Raw genomic sequence first — 24,941 nt, forward strand, 5'->3', positions numbered from 1 at the left:
CGCATAACTTTTTACAGAGTAGTCCGATTTTGATAATTCTTTTTTTATTGGAAAGAGTATACTCCGAAGTTGGTACCATTAAAATTTGAAAATGAAAATCCAACCCTAAGGGTAGGGAAACACGGGATGATTGATTGTTCGCTCACTGACTGTAAGGTATGACCACACATAACTTTTTATAGAGTAGTCTGATTTTGATAATTCTTTTTTTATTGGAAAGAGTATACCCTGAAGTTGGTCATTACTTTAAGAAGTTAGTTATTAAGGTTAAATAAAAAAGGTTTATTATTTTTTGCTTTTCAGTTTTTTCGGCGGTTTAAATTTTTGTTAAAAAGTTTTTATTAATTGTTCTACATTTTATTAAAATTCTATAAATTATGATCTCGGTCTTAGTGACATCAAATTCTAAATACAACTCGTAACAATGTATATAAAAATAATAAGTAATATATATTAATTTATATTTAAACTATCAATAAATATAACAACAAAACAAAAATAATATTAAGAAATATAACATAAAAATATATTTTTATTTCTTAGTATTGCGCACACTGTTCACGAATCTGTCACTGAACAAGCAAGTATCCTGGTTAATGGAAAACTGAAAGAGTACCAAATTAAGGTTTGTGTTATTTCATTATTTTTATTTACATACTCAACCATCTGTATTGGTACACCTGCATTATATATTTACCAAATTACTCATATGAATCATAGCTTCTGCATCTTGTTTCTTGTCTAAGAATTTTTTTTCAGATCCGCATTTTATATTCACTATTTTTTTTAAAGGGTTTGGAGTGGCTGGTATCACTGTTCAACAATAATCTCAATGGGATTTTGGCAGACGAGATGGGTCTCGGCAAGACTATCCAAACCATAGCATTAGTTACTTATCTGATGGAGAAAAAGAAAGTTAATGGACCATTCTTAATTATTGTACCTCTCAGGTAGATGTTTTGTTTATTCTAATAATATTATGAATGCGAAATCCTTAATTGTATCATGTATAAACTATTAGAACCATTTTGAGCTTTATAATGTATTGATACGCATTATGATAAATATAAGATTTTAGGCGATTATGTAATACAAGGTTTTCTTTACCCGAGTGCAAGGAATATCGAAGATACTAATGTCTCCTCGTAACCTCTTTATGATCAAACTTATTTCAATAAAAATAATTTAAATGGCTATAATATTTGAGGAAAATGTTTTTACTAATCTTTAATTTATTCCTGTCAAGTACCCTATCAAATTGGGTCCTGGAGTTCGAGAAGTGGGCGCCCACCGTGCAAGTGGTTTCGTACAAGGGCTCGCCACAGTCGCGCCGCCTCGTGCAGACTCAGATGCGTTCCACCAAGTTTAACGTGCTGCTCACCACCTACGAGTACGTCATCAAGGACAAGGGCGTGCTGGCCAAGGTACTCTATCTATATTGACTTGCCTTATTGCCTTATAACATCTCATTAGTGGACATAGGCAACTTTCTACATGTTGGTTATTTTGTATTTAACCTTAATGAAAGATGATTATTTTGTTATGGGATTAGTATTTTAGACTTCAGTTCCGGTTTTTGATATTTTTTACATTAGTGTACCTCTTTTTGTAGGTTAGCTGTAAACATCAGACTTACTGAAATATTTATTCTGTTGGTGTACAGCAAATTTAAAAAAAAAGCATAAAGTTCCCATTATAATCACTATCAAAATAATATATAATCGTGAGCAACAAATATATATCAAATTTTCTGTAAAGCTAAGCCACCAAATAAACCTACTAATCAAATGACTATTATATCTATTATTCAAAAACGTTGGCTTAGCTCAGCCAGACTCAGCTACTTAGGTAAGTGTAATAAACTACCCCCCCCCCCCAGGTGCAGTGGAAGTACATGATTATCGACGAGGGGCACCGCATGAAGAACCACCACTGCAAGCTGACGCAGGTGCTGAACACGCACTACGTGGCGCCGCACCGCCTGCTGCTCACGGGCACGCCGCTGCAGAACAAGCTGCCCGAGCTGTGGGCGCTGCTCAACTTCCTGCTGCCCTCCATCTTCAAGAGCTGCTCCACCTTCGAGCAGTGGTTCAACGCGCCCTTCGCCACCACCGGCGAGAAGGTACGTACTCCGTACCCTACTGAACTATTCTGAACATTTTTTGTACTCGATTTCCTACTTTGCCGAGCTCTCATAGGGTGGTGCCTATTTCGTATTTATTTCTAAAATATCTCTTCACCGTGTTTGATTCAAAAATATAATCTCAACTGTGCGCACTATTGTGATCTTACTAAATTATATAATTATATATAGTATTTCCTCAATCGCTGTAAGAAAAAGACCATATCTACCTTGCTCCCCTTCTTAAGTCATCGTAATAAATGCATGGCGCCTAGATCTGCACATAATTAATTTAATTTAAATAATTGTAATGTTTCGTTAAGGTGGAACTGAACGAGGAAGAAACGATCCTTATCATCCGTCGTCTGCACAAAGTCCTGCGTCCATTCTTACTGCGGCGACTCAAGAAGGAGGTGGAGAGCCAGTTGCCTGACAAAGTGGAGTACATCATCAAGTGCGACATGAGTGGCCTGCAACGCGTGCTATACAAGTATGTTATGCTTTCTATATTCTTGGAAAAACTTGTGAAGATTAGGTAATTTTTGCTCTTTCGTGCTAAAATTGTTTAATAACCCTTTTTGTTAAATTTTTTTATTTGGATAGTTGATAACAATTGAGGTAACAAATACTTTTTACTAAAATTTATCACGAGATTGAGCCTAAGCAGGTGTAATCATAGGATGAAGCTGATAAATTTGTTTAAAATGCGTATTGATTATATATAAAATTTTCGTGTCGCGGTGTTTGTAGTTAAACGCTCCCACTCACCCCGCCTTATAGAGCGCGTTAAGCTGTTGGTCCTGTTTGTTATCATTGATTAAACTTATGCTAAAAATTTATATATTTCGTATATTGGAGCTCGTAAAAGTTGGATCTGTCGAACCGAGATCTAGTGGGTGCCGTTTAGGTATAACTATAAAAGTAATAAAACCGAATTTAACTTGTATCCAGACACATGCAGTCGAAGGGCGTGCTGCTGACGGATGGCTCGGAGAAGGGCAACAAGGGCAAGGGCGGCGCGAAAGCGCTTATGAACACCATCGTGCAGCTGCGCAAGCTCTGCAACCACCCCTTCATGTTCCAGCACATCGAGGAGAAGTTCTGCGACCACATCGGCACCGGCGGCGGTGTGGTCACTGGGTCGGTACTGCCTTCATACCTCCCACGGTTGGGGCAAACATCTCTATTAAACTTTGACCCTCTTCATAGTTATAAAGAAGAGGGTCAAAACTTAATGCAGCTATGTTTGAGCTTTTTTGGGGTAACACTATATAATTACCACTACTAAAGTAGTTGTAATATCATTTTTTTTAAAGATCTATAACACACACAGGGTTGATGGTTCCTAAAGTAAAGTAAGTTAATGCTTGTGTTATAGGTAACGCAACACACAATCACTCAAACTTGAAAATAACAGATATATTGGATTAGGTGTTATCTATCATCTTTGGTTATAAATATGTCAGATGAAGACATGAAGTAGATTTCTCTCGCTCATCGTCTCATAGTACTCTGACTACTGTGGGCTTCAGTGGTCAATGTTGACACAAGAGAACAATTTATGATATCACCAATTTCTTATAACACAGGAATGACTTAGCAGAAAGGTAGTTATTTTAGTAGAAAGGTGCACAGCACGGAACGCGAGATAGTTATTAGTTAACGGGACGGAGACTAACTTCTTAGCATTCGATGGATTCACCATGCGGGTGCCGAGTCCTTCGTGTGGCAGAGGGAGTAACTCAGAGCAGTGCCTAGGACTTACAACCTAGGTGTAGGTTTAAGGAGATCCCCTTTGAGATGTACATCAACGCTCACCCTCACTGCTGCTGAGTTGTCCGCACTGCCTAGCCAAATTATAGATCGATATGTAAAATTAATTCGTTTGCACAAATTAATTATTGAATGAGTCTAGGTTAAGCTAATTAGCAGGATACAACAAGTGCATCGAGCCAAGCCAGAGCCAAGACTGCCTTAGCCGCGGTTGCATCGATTGTTTTATACACGTTAGAATAACTAGTAATATAATGAGTGAGGGTAGGTGATTATATCGAACGATGTGCTAGGTGGCGTGCTTGGTGCATCTGTTGTTTATAAATTCCTTGCAAATTGCGTAAGAAAGCGTAAGTACCGCAAATATATTATCGAAATCCGCCCTAATAATTTAATAATTCTTTCCATACAGGCCTGATTTGTATCGAGTGTCTGGTAAATTTGAGCTTCTGGACCGCATCTTGCCCAAACTGAAGAGAACTGGCCATAGAGTGCTCGTGTTTTGTCAGATGACACAGTGTATGACCATCATTGAAGACTACCTTTCATGGAGGGCTTTCCAGTATTTGAGGCAAGTGTTTTTTTTTATTCTTAATAATTTTATAATATCCGAAATATACTCCTTTGCAAATTTGCAATGCATTACGACTATAAACTATAAAATGTAGTTATCTAATTATTAATATTTATAAGCTACTAGCTGCGCACGCGACTTCGTCCGCGTGGAAAAGTGTCTTTGGCTAATTATTTAACAAATACGACACATAAGTATAAACAATTTAATGAGCTATGTGCAGTATTTCTCTGCAAAGAACTTATTAATTCGGGTAAGCACACTTACGCATATTTCACCACCCACGCCGCGCTCCACAGCGCTATCAAGTTATTGAAATATAGAGCTATTGAAAAAAAACAAAGTTTTTTTAATATACTTTCATTGTATGTTTTTCCTATCATTTATTTATTTCATTTACAGAAACAAAAATACCATTTATGTGATAATCAGTGCAGTAAAAACAATCAACAGTTGAACAGTGCACTGTTTCTAAAATAACACTAAAGTATAAAAGATATTATAAAATACTACCTCGTCTGACGAACCTTGTACCGCATTATTATTATTATTATTTTTGTGAATATAATAATTATTATATCAAAATAAAATATAGCCTACCTTTCAAAATGGATCAAACTGCAGACGGTGTGCAAATTTGATTACAATCGGTTAAGTAGTTTAGGAGTCCATCGCGAACAAACAACGTGACGCGTAATTTATCTTATCTTAGTCAGCTAGTTAAGATCATAAAAATATGCCATTAAAGTATACAAATAATCGGTAAATATCATGTGTATAGATTGGACGGTATGACGAAGGCGGAAGACCGCGGCGAGCTCCTGAAGAAGTTCAACGACGTGGACTCGGACTACTTCATCTTCTTGCTGTCGACCCGCGCAGGTGGGCTCGGCCTCAACCTGCAGAGCGCGGACACCGTCATCATATTCGACTCCGACTGGAACCCGCACCAGGTGCCGCACTACTTACACACACGCATACGCACGCACACACACGCACACACACGCACGCACACGCACACAAACACACACACGCACACACACACGCACACGCACACACACACACACACACACGCACACACACACACACACACGCGCACACACACACACAAAATATTTACGTTGTTATCTGTAATCTATAATATATATAAACGCGAAAGGTCACTCATCACGAAATCTCCGAAACTATAACACCTACAAACTTGAAATTTGGCAGGAAGGCTCCTTATAGGACGTAGGCATCCGCTAAGAACGGATTTTACGAAACTCGACCCCTAAGGGGGTAAAACGGGGGTTGCAAGTTTGTATGAAAGCCCTATGTTTTTGAAGTAAGAGACTTGAAATTTAAAATGTATGCTCTATAGATGATGAGAAGGTCACCAAATAATGTATCTTTAGAAATCAACTCCCTTTTGGAGTTAAAACGGAGGGATGGTACGTTGACTCACTCATCACGAAATCTCCGAAACTATAACAGCTATAAACTTGAAATTTGGCAGGTAGGTTTCTTATAGAGTGTAGACATCCGCTGAGAACGCATTTTACGATACTCGATACCTAAGGGGATAAAACGGGGGTTGGAAGTTTCTATGAAAGTCTTATGTTTTTGAAGTAAGAGACTTGAAATTTAAAATGTATGCTCTATAGAGAACTGCTGGATGGTCCATTCATCGAGGATGGACAAAGATGAAATTTGGCAGGGAGGTAGATTATAATTAGTAGACGTCCGCTAAGAACGGATTTTTGCGATATTCCACCGCTAAGGAGGTTTAATAGGGGTTGATAGTTTGTATGAAACATATACAGCAAGTTCGATTTAAAGCAAAGTAACCGCGTTGCAACCCTATGTGTTCAAGAAACATTTATATTGATCAATAAGTAGTACAAAAAAAAATATTTTTTACAATATCTAACCTTTACGTTACTAGAATACCTTTTATTTACCCCTGTCGTCACGGAGTTACGGAGGAGCGTGCGTTACGCTATTCCGTGGCATATAGTTACGTAGAACCATATTAAAAACTAAATTGCATGCAGTATGTTTTAAACATATTTACACTACAATACTATATTATTACTACATTATTTCGTATCACAATTCCGACGAATTCAACGAACCATTTTGTTCGACGCGACGCGTGCTTCACGCGGACGTAGTCGCGGGCAACAGTTAGTGTTTTATAAACCAAAGTCCGCAAAAGTGTATGTGATCGATTCCCTCAAACTCTACTGAACGGATTTCACCAATAGAGAGAGGGCTTCAAGAGGAAGGTTTACGGAACAACGGCTAAGCCGATTTTGATGAGAGTTTCAATGGAACTTTGCCGGGAAAACTTTGTGACACACTGATTTCAACGCGGGCGAAGCCGCGGGCACAGCTAGTTATATATAAATTGTTTATATTATGTCGTATTTTTAGGATCTGCAAGCTCAAGATCGTGCGCATCGTATCGGACAACGAAATGAAGTACGCGTGTTGCGTCTGATGACTGTGAATTCAGTTGAAGAACGAATTTTAGCTGCCGCTAGGTGAATTGCAGCAAAATATTAAAATACTCATAGTCATTAACTGAAACTCATTAATAGAAATAAACACTTTGTTAAAGAAGCTTGCTAGAAAAACGGGTATAACGTTCCTAGCGTCTAGTAAAATGTTATTAAATATAATTTTGTACAGAGATTAGTTTTTTTTTTTGTCTGAGTAATTGTTGTACTTAATCTCAACATTAATTTCTAAATTCTATACTCAAAAAATGTTCTTACAACTTACAATTGTTTGGTATTTTCCAAAGCTTCAGATTGAAATATAATTGAATAATTTAGCCATACTATTAAATCATGAGTATAGTTACTCATGATTTAATAGTCCTCAATAAGTAATGTTTACCTATTCAGATTAAATAAACTATATAATCACTTCACTTCAGCCTATCGTAGTCAACTGCTGGACATAGGCCTCCACAAGTTCGCGCCAAAAATGGCATGAAGTCATGTTTTTTCCCCAAAGTCACCACACTGGGCAGGTGGGTTGGTGACCGCAGGGCTGGCTTTGTCACACCGTATTTCAAAGCCAGCAGTTGGATAGTTATTCCGCCATCTGTCGGCTTTTTAAATTCCAAGGTGGTAGTTGAACTGTGTTAATCCCTTAATCGCCTCTTAAGACACTCACGGGAAGAGAGGGGGTGGCTATATTATTTAATGCCGCAACCACACAGCACGATATAATATAATAATTTGTCAATATTTGTCTATCCAGATATAAACTTAACATGGACGAAAAAGTTATTCAGGCTGGTATGTTCGACCAAAAATCAACGGGCTCTGAGCGGCAACAGTTTTTGCAAAGCATTTTACATCAAGATGGAGATGATGAAGAGGTAATATTATATTTAATTTAGTACACTTTACGGGTGCCAAAGCATACATTTTAACAACTATCATTCACAATTTTTCAAAGCTATCAACAAATTAAATTTATATAAGCCACAATACTCGAGATGTCAATAGTATAGATGGCCTTGAGTATAGAAAAGTGTAAAATATGTTAATATGAATTTTATGTGTATTTGTTTAAAAATTTTCATATGTAGATCTAAAGTATTCAAAATCTGAGATATGTAATATTTATAGAGGATAAAAATTTTTACCATACATCGTTACTTAAGCACAAATATCAATTTTCCTACCAAAGGAACAGACAACTTTGTGTATATTCAATTAATAATTATTATTTTTAATAATTTTTTTTTGCGCCACAGTATATATTTTATAAATGTTTGTTACTAGGAGGAGAACGAGGTACCAGACGACGACCTCATCAACGAGATGATCGCCCGTTCGGAGGAGGAGCTGGAGATCTTCAAGCAGATCGACCTCGAGCGCAAGAAGACCGAGACGCAATCGCGCCTCATTGACGAGTCCGAGCTGCCCGACTGGCTCGTCAAGAACGATGACGAGGTTGTCTGCAACAAGGTGAGCCCTTAGCACTCTTAACTTAAAATGAGTCAGTCAGTTGAAACTTTTTATCCTTGGCTTGATATTAAGAGGTCGTTTTCAAGTGGTTAGATTTTTTCAAATAACTCTAAATTTGATTCTTTTCAAACCAACTTTAATGACATTCTTATTTTTAAAATAGGCTATTACGAACGAGTTTTATGTCAAAAGTTGTTGTAGGTGGATTTGTATCTAATATCTTTACTAATACTATAAAGCTGAAGATCTTGATTCTTTGTTTGAACACGCTAATCTCGGGAATTACTAGAGCGAATTGAAAATTTTTCTATGTAATATTATAGTTCCTATTTTCTCAAATGAACGTGGGTTATAAACTACGGGGCAAAGCTAGTGTAACATAAATTTCTTAAAAATCATTTTAAAAATTTTCTATTTTAAAAATTACAATGCCTATAAGAAGTTTTATATCATATAAGAAGCTGGAAAGCTACCAAGAATAGTTTCGCACATTAAATATTGTTATATATTATCTGTATTATGTGTATCTACTAGCTGTGCCCCCAACTTCGTCCGCGTGGAATTTAACAAAAAAGTTATAGTTCAATTCGCATGTATAATATAAATATTTCTAAAATAAGAGCCTAAGTTACTCCTTATTACATTAGTTAGCTGCCAGTAAAAGTCCGTCAAAATCGGTCTAGTCGTTTCGGACATTAGCCGGAACAAACAGACAGACAGACAAAAATTGTAAAAAATGTTATTTTGGTATACGTAACGTGTATACATCCATATGCATTTAGTAAAAAACTGTTATTTTAATATTACAAAAGGACACTCCAATTGTATTTATTACCCGACTGCCAAGGAAGGGTTATGTTTTTCGCGCGTATCTTGTATGTATGTATGTATGTAATATTCTTTACTACCTCATATTTCCAGAACCACTAAACGGATTTACATAACCGAGGTATCGTTAGGTTCGTCTTTGCTGCCCAAGTGTTCTTAGATAGGTGACATTAAAAAAAATCAAACATGGCGGCTGTGCGAAGCCATTGTATTTAATGAAAAAAAAATTTTTTTTCTCGAATACTACAATATGGGTATCAAATTGAAGGGCACAATACAAGGATTTTAAAAAGGTATATCATGATTATTATTACCGTAATACTAAGACAGAAATACAATATTAAAGTTTAAAAAATGTGGACTTTGCTCTTTCGCACGCCTATGCCATGTCAAACTCGCCTCCTAGGCGACGATCAACTTCGGGGTGTAGCCTTTCAAATAAAATACAATGGTTAAAAAAAACATACAATTAAAATTACAAATAAAAATTAATAAATGTCACACCAATTTACAATTACATTAATAAAATTAATAACAAATACATAATACCAAATACAAACAAATAATTTTAATAATAATTTCATTATATTAAAACTAATAGTTGTTGATTTAAGCAGTCACCTATTTGCTAAAGGTCAGGCTTACGTTGCTTTGAGCAGAGTGAGATCTTTCTCCGGGCTTGCTATCAGTTCTCTTGACCCTAAAAATTTACTTAATCAACCACATGATGTAAACTGTTTTAATTAATTGAACCGATTGCGTAATTTGTCTGACTAAAAAGACATAAATAAAATAATAATTTAAAAAAAAACAAAAAACCCGCCTGCGTGAAGAACAACTAATAGAAAATCAACTGAAAAAGCTGGAACAAGATAAAAATTCAATATGCACACAAAGTCAGCGAAATAAATAGAAACAGTATCAAACATTTTTTGCTGTACATTTAAAATATATTAATAAGGTAGTCCTTCGAAACTTTATGCAACGTCATAGATAATATGCAGTCGGAGGCATGAAATTGAAGGATAAGTCAAATCATTCTCTCTTTGTGCATGTCTCCGACTGCATGTTATGTACGACGTTGCATAAAGTTCCGAAGGACTACCGTATTAATATATTTTAAATGTACAGCACAAAATGTTTGATACTGTTTCTATTTATTTCGCTGACTTTGTGTGCATATTGAATTTTTATCTTGTTCCAGCTTTTTCAGTTGATTTTCTATTAGTTGTTCTTCACGCAGGCGGGTTTTTTGTTTTTTTTTTTAATTATTTGTATAGATGCTTTATTGCAATTAGTATCCAACGATGAAATGAACGACGGCGGTTGCGACGTGGTGACTATGTGACATTAAGCGAGTTGTAAACCTCCGTTAGCTGTTTTCTATTGTCCTAGATAATTAACTATTTTTGACATATTTAACAAATCGACGGGTGCAAAGTAAAAAGAGTTATATACAAAACAGCAACTTTTCAGGAATTCGCAAAATAGGAAAAAGTGCTCCCATTTTGTCAATTTCAAACCAAATTTGTTGAAATTTTCATCACTGCTATATTTTTTAGAAAGACAAACAATTGTATATTTCATTTCATCTAATTATGTTTAATTTACGAGATATTGCAGTTGTCTGCCTCTACATTGTGCTTAAAAATATGACAACTGAGTTAACTACCACTTGGTCGTTTCTGCATAGGAATTAATAAATCTGGGTTTAATAAAGATGTTTCATATATTTATAAGTATGACTTTTCCAATTCCAAAAATTTCCAAAAACGTCTTTCCATGTCTATTGTGATCTATTCAAATGGTTTATTATTATGATAACACTTTCACACAAACCTTAATACGTAAAAAACCAAAACAAACAAACATTGTTGCCGGCCGGCGAAGCATATGACATCTGACTGATGACACAATAGGAATGAACGTGCGCCCCCCGTGCGGACTGCGTAAAAGCGGCCAGGTGGTAGTTGAACGCATGTACGTCGTGTAATTTTACAAAACAGCAGTAGTTGTCTTCTTTTACTTGACAAAAGTACAAGAAATGAGGTGATATTTGTATTTTTTATTTTGCCATGTTGTAAAATATAAAGTTTTTAGTTAGTTACTGCAATAAAAAAAAAAAACTCAAAATTGTAGTTAACTTTTTTTACTTTGCACCCGTCGAAATATAGTATCTTCTTATATATTAATGTGATGCAAAAACTCTGTATGAAAGTATATGGAGTATGGAATTTCGCACACTGATAGTTTATATAGAGGAGTTCAGAATGCTAATATTTATTTAAAATTATGTATTACATGTACATTAAATCAATAAAAAAAAACATTACACACCCTAATATGTATTTGACAATCACACGCATATACTCTTTTGTTTATTATTAGAAAAGTAAAGTCTTTGACAAGAGAACCTTAATAATGTTTAAACTTATAAAAATGAATTATGCTCGAATTTCGACCACTGGGTGAGTAGGTAATAATTACATAATAACAAACAACAGGGTCAAGGTTGGAACTACCTAGATGAAGATGAGACACTAGGGCGTGGCTCCCGTCAACGTAAAGAAGTAGACTACACGGACTCGCTGACGGAAAAGGAGTGGCTGAAGGCCATCGACGAGGAGTTCGAGGAAGACGAGGAGGAGGACGACGACGACGAGGTGCTCGACAAGAAGCGGAAGAGGGGCCGCAAGCGACGGTACTACCACACTACAACCTCCTTACTGTATTCACACCTAACGCTGATTAAAATTCAATGTTATCAGTACATAGTTATACTACTACTATACATAGTTTTGCTTAAAAAATTACTAAATTTAATAGAAATTATCTTTCAACTAGCTCATTCTTAAAAATCTTTGCAAAATTTCAAGTATCTTACTTGTGTAAATACTACAATTTATAATTAAATAATTATCTAAGTTCATTGTTAAGTATACCATAACAATATATAAGTAATAAATATTGTTTTAATTTTAATTTTAGTCGTAATCAGGATGATTCTGATGAAGAGGAAATCCCAAGTTCTTCAAAAAAGAAGAGCAAGACAGAAATAAACCAACTTAAAAAAAGATTAAAAAATATTATGAAAAAAGTTATCGACTATTCAGATGAGTATGTGTAATATTTTACTACTAAGACTGACTAATTATTTTAAGATTAAATAAACGAATAATAATAAATATCTATAACACACATGGTCGTCTGTTCCTTAACCTACAAACCCCGGAGTACAAAGCGGGGTCACTACAAACTGCGCCAACAGCCTAGTCAAAATAAAGAACTACTTTCTTTTTGAGTTATTAAATATTTTGACACAAAATATTAATGTTTAATTTATTGTATTGATTAGAAAACTTAAAAATATACATTTTTAAAGTAATAATTAACACTATTTTCAAAGTGCAACTGATATGTCTCCTAATATTCCTAAGTTTTAGTATTATAAAAAAAAAATATCATTTTATAGAAATGGCAGAGTGTTATCAGAGCCTTTTATGAAACTACCTTCACGGCGAGAACTTCCGGACTATTACGATGTTATCAAAAAACCGTTAGATATCAAGAAAATAATGAACCGGATTGAAGATGGAAAGGTAAAGGACATACTCTAAAATGTTTTTACCTTATTACTAAATAAATGCACATAACCACATATATTGTGGTTAGGAAACAATGGCATCGCCTTTGTCCTAAAATAAAATAATAATATTAAAAACTTTTGTTAGTTAAAAAACGTTAAATAATCTATTTTATTCTTTTCCAGTATAATGATATTTCTGATTTGGAACGTGATTTCTTCACATTATGTGCAAATGCTCAAACCTACAATGAGGAATCATCCTTAATTTACGCAGATTCGGTTCGCCTTCGTAATGTTTTTATCGAAATAAGACGTCGCTACGAGAGTGGACAAAATTCAGATGATTCGGATGACATTGATAAAGGTAAAACAATATTGATTAAAAAAAAAACCAAAATTAATGGAATCTTAGAAAGGGGACTCAATTTTCATTACTTTTCTAACTCAATCTTAATTAATGTTTGAAAATAAATACAAAATTTTTTTTGAAAATAAATAATTGGCATTCAGTCAACAATTTTTTTTCAATTTTCTTCTACAGAAACCTTATTAAAATATTATCCAATTTGGTATAAGTTCGGAAGTTATGCCCATGGATTAGTTAGTACATTTTGGTGATGCATTTTTATTTATATAGAATTTTTTTACAGATGAAGAAGATTCAGATGGAGAGTCAAATCGTTCTATGAAGATGAAGATCAAATTAAAAAACAAAAGTAAGAGCACACCGTTGAGGAAACGAAACAAGCGGAAATATATCTCTGACGATGAAGATTATGAAGAAGATTAGATATGGCTCGTACTCGTACAGTGAAGATAAGCCCTTGTTAAGCATATAAAGAACTACAAATAAAACTGTTGAATCAGTTTCTATATTTCCAGATAAATATTCATCTATTAATTATATACTTATATGTTTATATATATTTCATTGTAGAATTTTTTGTTAGACCTATTAGAAATTAGCACATAGCTAAAATAATTGTTAAAAATAAGACAGAATTTTGTCAAAATAGCAACGATATCTTTTTTTCTGGTTACTTATTTAAGTTAATGATTATGTAAACAGCAACATTTATTTAGGAGATTTTCGCATTAAGGTTATCCAAATTAATGCAAATATTAATTTTATTAGAAACTTCACCAGACTGCTGCTCTGCAACTGATGACTTTAAATCTGATTCGACTGTAATTTTAATGTATAATTGTAATTTAGAATGTAAGTTTAAGTATTCTGTTTTCACTATTCATAAAAATACAAAATAAATGAAAAAAAAATATTGGGATATTTATGTAAACAATCTTTTAACTATAGACATCCAATGAATCATGTAGCTGTAGAGGAGACACATCTGGTAAATAAAGTAATTAATATCTATATATTTCTTTTATTAAAACTTCACATATTTATATAATGACATCAATTTCAAAGAGTCAGTCTTTATTTTCGTACTTTGAACTTAATATCTGCCCACTTACTATTTATACCATGTACAGATTTCATGTGCTTGTTGAGACTTGTGCTGTGTGTAAACCTTTGGGCACATGTGGGGCAAGGAAAAGGCTTCTCCCTAGTGTGAACACGTTTATGGCGTTGTAGATCACCATTTGTGAAGAAAGACATGTGACAATTATCACATTTACAAGATTTATCACCAGCATGTCTGAAACAAAATTGAACCATTATAATAATGAAAATATTGAGCATGAAACGCTATTTTAATTCACATTCCTGTTTATTAGGAAGATCTTTACAATATTAATGAGTTCCAGGCACACGTATATACTACAAAAGTATGCTTTAGCATATTAAAATTTCAATAATTATAAATATAGGATAAGCAAAGGATTTAAAAAACAGATCCTTTACCTTTTGAGGTGAATAATTAGATTCTTTTTAGTGTGTGTTTTATAACCACACAGATGACATTCAACCTTTTTTATATTGCTGTGCTTTTTTTTATGATTTATTAGTTCTGAACAAGTAACAAATGTATCACCACAATCTTCACAATTATAATTTCTTATGTTGTAATGGCGATACATATGGTCTTGTAAAGATTGTCTAGATTTTAACTGTTTATGGCAGAGATCACATGAATATTTTCCAGTTCCATGAACATCTAAATGTTTTTTTAATGAAAAGGCATGTTTAAATTGTTTTCCACACATTGCACAAGTATAATTCGTAGTATCACTATGTGTTTTACGATGTGCTGTTAAACTTGATGATTGTGTAAAACTTTTACCACATTCACAGTGATAAGGACGATCTCCATTATGCCTTCTCATATGATTTACTAGAGTTTGACTGTGAGGAGTGCTATACAAGCACTTGGGACAATGATACCGTCTATCTGCCCCAAACCCTGTTACTTTACCGAGGTGTTTTCTTCTTATATGCATAGAATATTTATGCTTTATTAATGATGTCTGAGTTTTTAGTACCTTGTTGCAAATTGTACATATATATGGCTTTTGCTTGTTAATAGCCATGTTTACTTTAGAATCTTGGTTAGCTTTTTCTAAAACAGGCAATTAATTATATAAACAATTATAAAATGCAATAAGGATAAAAAAAAATACAAAACACAAACAATTAGATTAGGGCAAACATCCACATTACTCACAAATATTTGCTTGTTTACCTTGTGATCAAACCTACAACTATTGGTATAAAAGATTTTAGTGATCACTGTATTTACAAAGATGATTTAATTGGATAATATGTGTAAATGTTATTTCTCATTTTATGGGCCAGAAATAAATACCATTTAAAATAACACAATTTGATTTATGAAACCTTGTTAAGAGGCAGAAAAGCACTAAATAGATAGAAAAATAAACATTTTTGAATATCATATCAAAAATTGACTGCTCCAGCGGGATTCGAACCCGCGTCTCCGACTGACCGTGTCGGCGCTCTGATATGATATCTGATATGATATTCAAAAATGTTTAGAATTGTTTTCTAATGTTTACGCGAATTTTACTCATTTAATGAAGCAACCATGGTCACGGGGGGAGTCCCCCCGTGACCATGGTTGCTGTAAAGTATCTGAAACGTCGGGAATCAAAAGATAATAATAAACCGCGATAAAATCCGAAAAAAGTTGTTTCATTAAATGTTTAGAATTCCTAATGTAACACAAAAATAAAATCGTACTTATTAGATAGAAAAATAGTTACCGCTAGACTTATTTTGTATAAGATTGGCTACTGGTACATCTGTTTGTTTATCGGACACTGATGGCAATGTCTCCTCAATAACTTTCTCAGTTTTAATTTCTTCAACCTCATTACTATCATTATTATCATTATATTTCCCAGATAATTGTTTATAAAAATTAGAAAATCGTTTTTCAAAGGTTACACACTTTTGTCGAAAATCGTATGCGATATTTAATTCATCTAAGCACTTCTCACAAATTACTGAAGGAAAATACTTTTCAAAGTTTAAAATTATTTGGAAACATGTGTGAATCTTGATTAATATACTTTTCGACTCTTCTTGTTCAGAGAATAAATTTTTTACATGATGTGCTTTTTTTAAACATATACGACATATATTTATGATTTCGTTTTTCGATAAATAATTAAAAACATCCATTTGAATATGAAATTTCTTCTTCAGTAGGTCCATGGTGGTTCCTTTCTACAGCGGGAAAATTTTATAAAAGACAATTTTTATAATCAATTCCTATAAATAAATTTAATTCATTTCGAATTAATACATGCGCATACAAATTACAAAATACAAATGGAAGATAAACAAACATTAGAGATGGGTTTCTCACTCATGAGGTGCCTCATTTGAGGTACTCGTGATCACAAATTGAAAGAGTTACTCGAATTTCAATATTGAACCACCTCACTCGTTTACGCGTCCTCACATTGACATTAGTGACGCGACTCACGAGGAATCGACGAGGAAGATTAATTCTCACCTCAATGAGGACGATTCTTTGAGGATGAGGTGGAAGTACTTATTTCAGAATTGAACTGCGAGTTAGAGAATGAGTAAGGTGAGAAGTCGAAATTTTGAAAACACAGGTACACACATTATGATTTTGATATTATGTACCCAATGAAATAATGACTATGTCGGTAAAATTGAAAAATATTATTCATTTTTTATCAATACGTAATTCCTATTTAAATATGATTTCGAAGAAAACACGATTTACTAAAAATACCGAGCTAGGCTCGGTAACCCAGGTACTCCAATTTGAAAAATCATTTAAAACAAAACATTATTTATGAATAAATATTTGGTTTAGTGTTAAATAATATGTAACGTTTAATCATCAAAACGCGTCGTTCTATGAATTAAACGCAAAGTGATAATTATAAAAAATAAAAGTAGTGTATCGTTTATAAGTTAGCTACTCGTGAGGCATACGTGACTCACGCTTGCCGCTTTCTCCGACAATCGGATGAGTTCGGCTGTCCTCGTACGATACCTCACCTCAAGTCGCCTCAAAGCTAAAATAGGGGCTTCCTCATACTCAAATTAAAATGACGAGTTACTTATCACTAACAATCCAGTGATTTTTATTTTATGGACTGCACGCTAATGCATTGCCAATGACGAACAGGAATTAAGGAAAATGTTCAAAAATTGTGGATAGCTGACAAGAGGAATTTATGACAAGATTCAGAACAGGATAGGAAGAAATAAAGTTATATATTTTATGATGAAAAAGAAAATAAAAAATAAATAAAAAACATATATAACATATTAAATGTCTATATTATTAAGAAATATACAAATCCAATACAATTTTATATATATCATACTTTCTAGAAGACAATAAACAATTTATAGATGTAGGAAAAGGAATTTTATACTCAATCAGTGACTCCAGGAAACGGGAGCGGTTGAAAAGTGCACAAGAGAATAAAAGAGGATAATATCCCCAATTTCATAACCACAAAAACAGGACGAACTGGAAATAATTTTAAATTTAGCCAGATGGTGTGGAGAACAAGTGTGACCAAGCCTTAGTCTCGATATAATGCTACAGCCTTTTCTATTAAAATCCATATTATAAGACCATGGTTTTACCAAAATTTCAAATTGTATACTAAAATAATACGTTCCTTTTTGCCTTCTTCTATGATCATAGGAAACTTGCCAAGACTTATCCAAATAAAGTTTGGGCAAAGTAAATAAATCTGGGTAGGAAATTTTATATGGAAAAAGGTTACCACTTATTGTAGCTTCTCTAGCCAGAGTATCTACTCTGACATTCCCCTCTATTCCACAATGGCTAGGGATCTAAGCAAGCATTATTAAGAGACCTTTCACAGTGCACTCAGTTAATAATTGTCTAATACCAAATATATACGGATGCTGTTGTTTAATTTTAAAAGGATTCTTCACAAGAGCTTGAATATAACTTAATGAATCTGTGAAAACTATGGATTGTTGAAGTTTAGCTAACGTGATATATTCTAAAGCTTTAAAAATACCTAAGCATTTCCCAGAGAATACTGTACATTCAGGAGGGAGGTTGATTTTTTGAACAATATTATATTAAATAAATATTATATAAAAACTCCTACTCCGACGTTACTATTGGCAAAATGTTTTAACGCATCTGTGAAAATATAATGATAATCGCTAAATTGTTTCAATTATTCTTTTAAATTTTTCATCAGCCCTAAAAGAATTTGTTTTTTCTATGTGAATGCTTACAACATTAAGAATAGAAGTAAGGGCATTGTATGAACAAGATTGGTAAATTGCAAGAGCTTTGAATTGGAGCTGAAAGAGATTTAAATTTAAAATAACTTGTAACTAAACACGGGTTTGGTTTATTTGTCCAATACGAACTATTAGAAACAAAGTAAACAAGTTGCTGAAGCTTTGCAATAATTGGATGATCAGTGAGTTGAAGGCAGCGAAAGAGGTATTTGCCTGCCAAATATTGACGACGTAAATGCAAAGGAGGGTCACAGCATTCAACCTGTAAAGCATTAAAAGGACTAGTTTTCACGGCCCCACAGATGATCATAAGACATTTACTTTGAATTTTGCAATGCTTTAAATCCCGACATAGACCCAGGTTCTAGCAAAAAGGTGCCATATTCTAATATGCTACGTATTAAATCATTATATATCAATTTTAGGTAAAAAGGATGGGCACCCCACCATACACCTGCAAGGCATCTCATAATATTTAAGTTTCTTTCACATCTGTTTATAATAAAATCAAAGTGAGGAGATCCTGAAAGTTTTTCGTCTAAAATAATACCTCAAAATTTATGGTGGTTTTTTTGCGGTATAATACTATTATCATAAGTCACATGAAGTAATGGAACTCTACGCATTCGATGAAAAAGGACGACGTAGCTTTTTGATGGTGATAAATCGAGACCATGATTATCTAACCACCGTTTAAGATAATACAGAGATTCTGTTAATTTTGCAGACTCAACATCAATATTATTTCCTTTTATGTATAAAAGTAAGTCAACCGCATATTGCAAAACATCAACATTCTTGTCAATTACTAAATCTAAATCATAGGTATACAAATTGAACAGCAAGGAGCTTAAAACTGACCCTTGAGGTAAACCTTTGGTGAAGATTCTTAAATATTTTTTGTTATTATTGTAAAAAATAATTGATCTATCAGTAAGCATATATATTATAAACTAGCTGCTGGCCGCGACGTCGTCTGCGTGAACGCTATACAGCACCAAAAATACCTACGATTATACCCTTTAAAATAACATTCATTTACCCGTTTCTTCTTTACATTTCATATCTACAGAAAATCTCATAGATGGCGCTGCTTTAAAATTGTCTTGTCTACTTATATTCATTTAATTATGTTTATCGGCTTAGTTACTTATATTGCGTGATTTATATAGTGTGAAGCTAGCTTATATAGCATGGTTATTAACATAATAACAACAACATTCAATTAAGTGTCGTTAGATTACACTTGTATAAGCAAGTTACTTTACTCTTTGGATAACACGCTGTTACAGAATGCGTTGAGGAAATAAAGGTTCACTGCTCGTTCCCGGTAGGTGATAGCATGATAATATGTAGCCTATATGTTGACCTGTCTTCTTAATAATATTCGTGCCAAATTTGAAGTAAATCCATGCAGTACTTTTTGAGTTTATCCCGGACATACATACAGACAAAAATTCTAAAAACTATATTTTTGGCTTCGGTATCGATTGTAGATCACACCCCAAGTATTCTTTAAAAAAAATATTCAATGTACAGTTTTGACTTTCCTACCATTTTATTATATGTATAGATGAAATAATTTTGCTGGGAATTTTAAGACTCAATAATTTTTGTCTTAGTATTGATACAATGACATTATCATAGGCATTCGACAGATCTAGGAAAGCTGAAAGCACAAATTTATTTACAGAAAAAGCTAATCTTATATCCAAAGTATATATACCTATATTGTCGTACGTGCTTTTATTTCGCCGAAAACCAAACTGGGACGAAGAAAGAAGAGTTACTTTCTACGAACCACTCAAGGCGATTTTTGACTAAATGTATAATTATTTTTAAAGGACTGATGAAAGAGCTATGGGGCGATATGAGGATGGAAGGAGGATTGGATCCTTGTTTTAATATAGGGATAATAAGTTGAAATTTCCATTCAAATGGATATTGCCAGACTGTAAAATAATGTTTATTATTTTTAGGTATATTGTCAAACTATTATCACTAAGCTGATAATAAATAAATGAGTAATATATACATAGATAATACACTAATATATGGGTAAATATATACAGGGGCAGAGTCTGAGACATAAAACATTTTTCAATTCAGTTTTGCTAAAGGAAGAATCAAAACCTAACCTTATATACGCTTTGAAGCCCGACTAACTTTCTTTATGCTCCATACTAGCACCCATCGATAACGGTGACGTACAGCGGCGTTAACGCGAACGAATAGTTACGACACTATCGTACTAATATCTCACAATAGTAATTGTGTTGTCACTAATGTTCATATTTTTATTATTTATTTATTATAATAATTAAAACGGTTTACACTAGTTACATTAATTACTAAGAGAAACACAAAACATAAACATAGCAATCAAAAAAGAAAAAAAAAAAAACAAAATTGAAAAAGAAAAATACAAACAATTATACATCTCGCTCACAAAACTTCATGCATACTTCATACATACATTTCGCTCTCGCGACAGTACGCGTTGGATGTCATATGTGGTAACCTAATAATTTCCTATTGCAAATAAGCTATGATGATTTTAATATTGTGTAGGAAAATTTCTTTTATGAAAATGGACAAAATGGAAGAGTTAATCAAACATAGAAGAAATAAAAAATGAGTGTAAAATAATGTATTTAGGTTAAATAATAGTCTTATTATTTAAATAAATGGCTTTTATTTTTGAAAGCCTTTAAGCTTCTGCTTGTAATCTTTTGATGAAAGACTCCTTTTTCTGCTTAATCCTGTTCTTCCTCTCAGCCAGGGTAAGCTTACGTTTGTTCCAACGTTTCTGTTTAGCTGGATCCTTCTTGGCTTCCTTCTTCTTGTGGGATGGGTCAGCACGGATTGCTTCATGGGCTTTTTTGTATAGACCTTCAATCTAAAAAAAACAATACTATAAATTTATTATGTATTGCAAATAATGAGCATAATAAATAAATATTGATTTAAAACAAGATAAAAGTTTTAAATTTATATGAATATTAATTATATTTTTTTATTAATAATAAATTGGTAACATTTAATAATCAATTATATATACTCATAATAGTTTTGTTACTAGATTTTTATTTTTGTAGCTAAATGTTTTATATCTTTAAAGTATTATATACTTTAAAGAACTGTAACAGTTTTGCATTATTTTTGTCCAACTTCGACACTGCTTTAATATAGATATCATGCAGTAATTTGTTTGGACGTTAAAGAAATATTAAGTATACTTACAGAATCAGCAGTAACACCAAGTTTGATATATTTGCCGAACTGTCTCTTGAAAGAATCTTCATCCTCTTGTTCTAGATTACGCATGTACTCTGCTACATGAAGACCAAAGATGTGAGCCCTGTAGAGATATTTGAAATTTTGTAAAAATTAAGCAATGTTTGTTTTAAGCTGTGTGTTTATCAAGATTTTAGGTTAGTTCATAGGCACTAACATTTAATACCTATATGAGGATAAAAATGTATATTTACAAACTAAAGATAAAATTTTTATGCATTGTTTTTATGCAAATGTTAGAAATACGGGTTCAAAAAAATTGTGTAAGCAATTTTTTTTTGACAACCAAAAGTTTTACTATTACATTTTTGCTCCTTTATGGCTGTTCGATTAATAGACATGCTATTTACCGAAGGATGAATGGAGCTTAATTTTTGAGAAAATATAAATATATTGGTACCTGTGTACTTCAGCATTGAATTTCTTTGCCTCTGCATCATAACCAGGGAATCTCTTGATGGAATGAGGGACATTGAGGCCACCATCCACAGCACCCTTCATAGCTCCAAACACTCTGGCACCAGTTGTTGTGCGAGCCAGACCAACATCTAAGTAACATCTAAAAAATTAACAACTCAGGTTAAACTTTTTTCAGTGCAATAATTATAACCTTATAGTTAAATATTTTCAGAAAATTACACTGCAACATTCTGCACTGTCCCTTATGGTGTGCCATCTGTCCGCCCGTAATATATCATCATAAAGTATAAACAAAATAGGCCATTCTCTATCTGCCATATTTAAACATACAGTTAATTTAATTTGCTTTTCTTTTAACTTTAATGTGAGTCAACTTTACAAAAATCTGAGTTTAATTATTATTATAACCAAGTCATTCTCACCTACAAAATTATTATTCTCACATACAAAGTTTTAGACCAGATAAAGTATGAAATTGTATTGCTAGTATGAAAAAAAAAAAAAAATGAATAATTAAGAAAATCACTAAGCAGTAAGCAAAATTCTCATTGTCCAATATGATTTATTTAAAATATGTAATTTAATGCCAAATTTTAAATATGTATATAATATGATGATATATAATTTTATAATATGCTGTGTGTTTACAGCAGTAAAGAATATAGCCACCCTGTCCCTTCGCGTGTGTGTAGAGGCGACTAAGGGATAACACAGTTCCACTACCACCTTGGAATTTAAAAAGCCAACCAACAGCGGGATAGCCATCCAACTGCTGCTGGCTTTGAAATACTCAGACTAAAAACGGACAGCAGCGTCTTTGGTGCAACAAAGCTAGCCCTGTGGTCACTAACCCGCCTACCCAACGTGGTGACTATGGGCAACACACGAGTTCACGCCACTTTCGGCGCGAACTTGTAGAGGCTTTTGTCCAGCAGTGGACTGCGATAGGCTGAAATGATGATAAAAAAATATTTCACTTCAGCCTGTAATATCCCACTACTGGGTATAGGCTTCTGAGCTTAATCCACCAAACTGCTACAATGCAGGTTGGCAGATATATTCCCTATGCTATGAGTAACAATCGCTATCTAAAGTACATGATAACAACTGGGACCAATAACAACCAACTGCTTTATGTGCTATCCAAGGTACAGTGGGGAGACTCACAAGGACTGACATCTAAACCAGAAACAAATAATTTTACAAATGCAAATATCTAATTTGTATCTAACCCATAAAACATTGGTGTTTTAGGAGACTACACACAAGACTACACCAAAGCTGGAGCAATTTTACTCATTCATAAAAATTATTGACAACAGATTTTACCTGAATGCACCAGGTCCATTGTCTACGGGTTCCACATTAAATTCATCGCCAGTGACTTCAGTGGCTCCTGCATATAAGGTGTCCAGACCTAGTCTTTGTAACAAGCGCCTGGCAAGAAGGAGACCAGTGCAATATGCCGCTGCATAGTTGGTTAAGCCCACCTTGAAAGAAAAGTCTTATTCAGTAAGAAAAAAGTTCAAATAACCAATACTTTAATATTATTTAATGTAGATTATCAGTATTGAACATATAACAACATGGAGATTGCATTTGTACAGTGCTTCAGACCGCCCGTTCAAAATCATCATGTGAAGAATGTCTTAATATTTGAAAGTTTTATATTATTAGTAACAAAGTCACTTACTTTGATACCATACTGAGGTAATTCATGTGAGTAAGCTGCACAAACAATGTGGTCCCCTTCAATCCGCGAGTATGCAACTTGGCATGTCACATCCTTGTTTGAGAGACGGACTATAAGACGATATTTGGGTGTATTGTATTTATTCTTGTCCTGAAAGGTTCATTTAAATGTGAGAAAGCTGGTCAGTTATCTCAAAATAATTCAACAATACCTTTGCAAATTCTTACATACCTGGACGACAAGGCGTTTTCGTGCATAATAGTCAGTTTTACCTTCACGGCGCCTCTTGAACTTGACTTGGTAACGCTTAAAGTATTGTTTATTTTTCACGACTTTCACGAAGCCCTAATAAAAAAATAATTTACTATAAAAAATTGTACAAGCAATCTTCACGTCAATATTAAAAGAAGATATATCAGAGACACTTTATAATCATAATTATTGCTCCTGAAAACACACTAATATAGTTACACGCATAAAACATGGTATAACTTATCAAATATGCTCATCGGCAATATCAGATGACGCGCATGTGTCAGTTTCTCATCATTTAATTTGTAGGTTATAAGAAAATCTATTCCTCTTTTAATTGTATTTATATTTATCTTTTTCCATAGTCATTAGATTATTTTAATGTAATGTTAATTTGTTGATATTAGACATAAAACCAATACGTTAAAATATACAAAATACAACTACAGGTTTATCCGAAGACACGACATAGCAGTGTTATCCAAATCTATAGCATCAATCTCAACATAAAACTTAAAAATCATTAATAACGTAAGAAACATTTTTGACACAAAATGCACTTTCGGTAATATTTAAAACACTGGGCTCACCATTTTAATATTTTAATAACAATCCAGGAATGGGTTACTTCGCGGACGGTAACCTACGAAAAGGAAAGGACCTTTTTTAAAATCACCATAGAGTAATTAACACAGTAGCTCAACAGTGAACAGAA

At 33.4% G+C, this 24,941-nt stretch overlaps 3 protein-coding genes across 3 annotated transcripts in view; 1 reads left to right on the forward strand and 2 right to left on the reverse strand.

The window, feature by feature from the left end:
- The window catches only part of LOC123665685 (ATP-dependent helicase brm), a 27,054-nt gene extending 12,822 nt beyond the window's left edge, over nt 1–14,232 (forward strand). The window contains exons 14-29 of the mRNA XM_045599951.1: nt 544–625; nt 793–950; nt 1,247–1,424; nt 1,880–2,122; nt 2,446–2,612; nt 3,074–3,262; nt 4,308–4,466; nt 5,251–5,422; nt 6,888–6,997; nt 7,725–7,845; nt 8,255–8,440; nt 11,773–11,969; nt 12,257–12,385; nt 12,741–12,867; nt 13,038–13,218; nt 13,505–14,232. Of these exons, the coding sequence (XP_045455907.1) occupies nt 544–625; nt 793–950; nt 1,247–1,424; nt 1,880–2,122; nt 2,446–2,612; nt 3,074–3,262; nt 4,308–4,466; nt 5,251–5,422; nt 6,888–6,997; nt 7,725–7,845; nt 8,255–8,440; nt 11,773–11,969; nt 12,257–12,385; nt 12,741–12,867; nt 13,038–13,218; nt 13,505–13,644 (2,539 nt within the window). The 3' untranslated portion in view covers nt 13,645–14,232. The remainder of the gene's footprint in view (nt 1–543; nt 626–792; nt 951–1,246; nt 1,425–1,879; nt 2,123–2,445; nt 2,613–3,073; nt 3,263–4,307; nt 4,467–5,250; nt 5,423–6,887; nt 6,998–7,724; nt 7,846–8,254; nt 8,441–11,772; nt 11,970–12,256; nt 12,386–12,740; nt 12,868–13,037; nt 13,219–13,504) is intronic.
- Nucleotides 14,227–16,575, reverse strand: LOC123665709 (zinc finger protein with KRAB and SCAN domains 7-like). Its single transcript, XM_045599973.1, has 3 exons — nt 16,046–16,575; nt 14,725–15,321; nt 14,227–14,518 (listed from the first exon to the last, which is right to left on the reverse strand). Exons 1-3 carry the CDS (start codon nt 16,495–16,497, stop codon nt 14,296–14,298), a joined length of 1,272 nt encoding a protein of 423 aa, XP_045455929.1. The 5' UTR covers nt 16,498–16,575; the 3' UTR covers nt 14,227–14,295.
- Nucleotides 16,576–21,239: 4,664 nt separating this feature from the next.
- Nucleotides 21,240–24,929, reverse strand: LOC123665697 (60S ribosomal protein L5). Its single transcript, XM_045599962.1, has 7 exons — nt 24,817–24,929; nt 24,206–24,319; nt 23,975–24,124; nt 23,611–23,771; nt 22,262–22,420; nt 21,808–21,925; nt 21,240–21,463 (listed from the first exon to the last, which is right to left on the reverse strand). The coding sequence occupies exons 1-7, from the start codon at nt 24,817–24,819 to the stop codon at nt 21,275–21,277; spliced, it is 894 nt and encodes a 297-aa protein (XP_045455918.1). The 5' UTR covers nt 24,820–24,929; the 3' UTR covers nt 21,240–21,274.
- Between the last annotated feature and the right edge of the window lie 12 nt (nt 24,930–24,941).

The sequence above is a fragment of the Melitaea cinxia genome, chromosome 2 (genome assembly GCF_905220565.1).
Source record: "Melitaea cinxia chromosome 2, ilMelCinx1.1, whole genome shotgun sequence".
In the NCBI taxonomy this organism is placed as follows: domain Eukaryota; kingdom Metazoa; phylum Arthropoda; class Insecta; order Lepidoptera; family Nymphalidae; genus Melitaea; species Melitaea cinxia.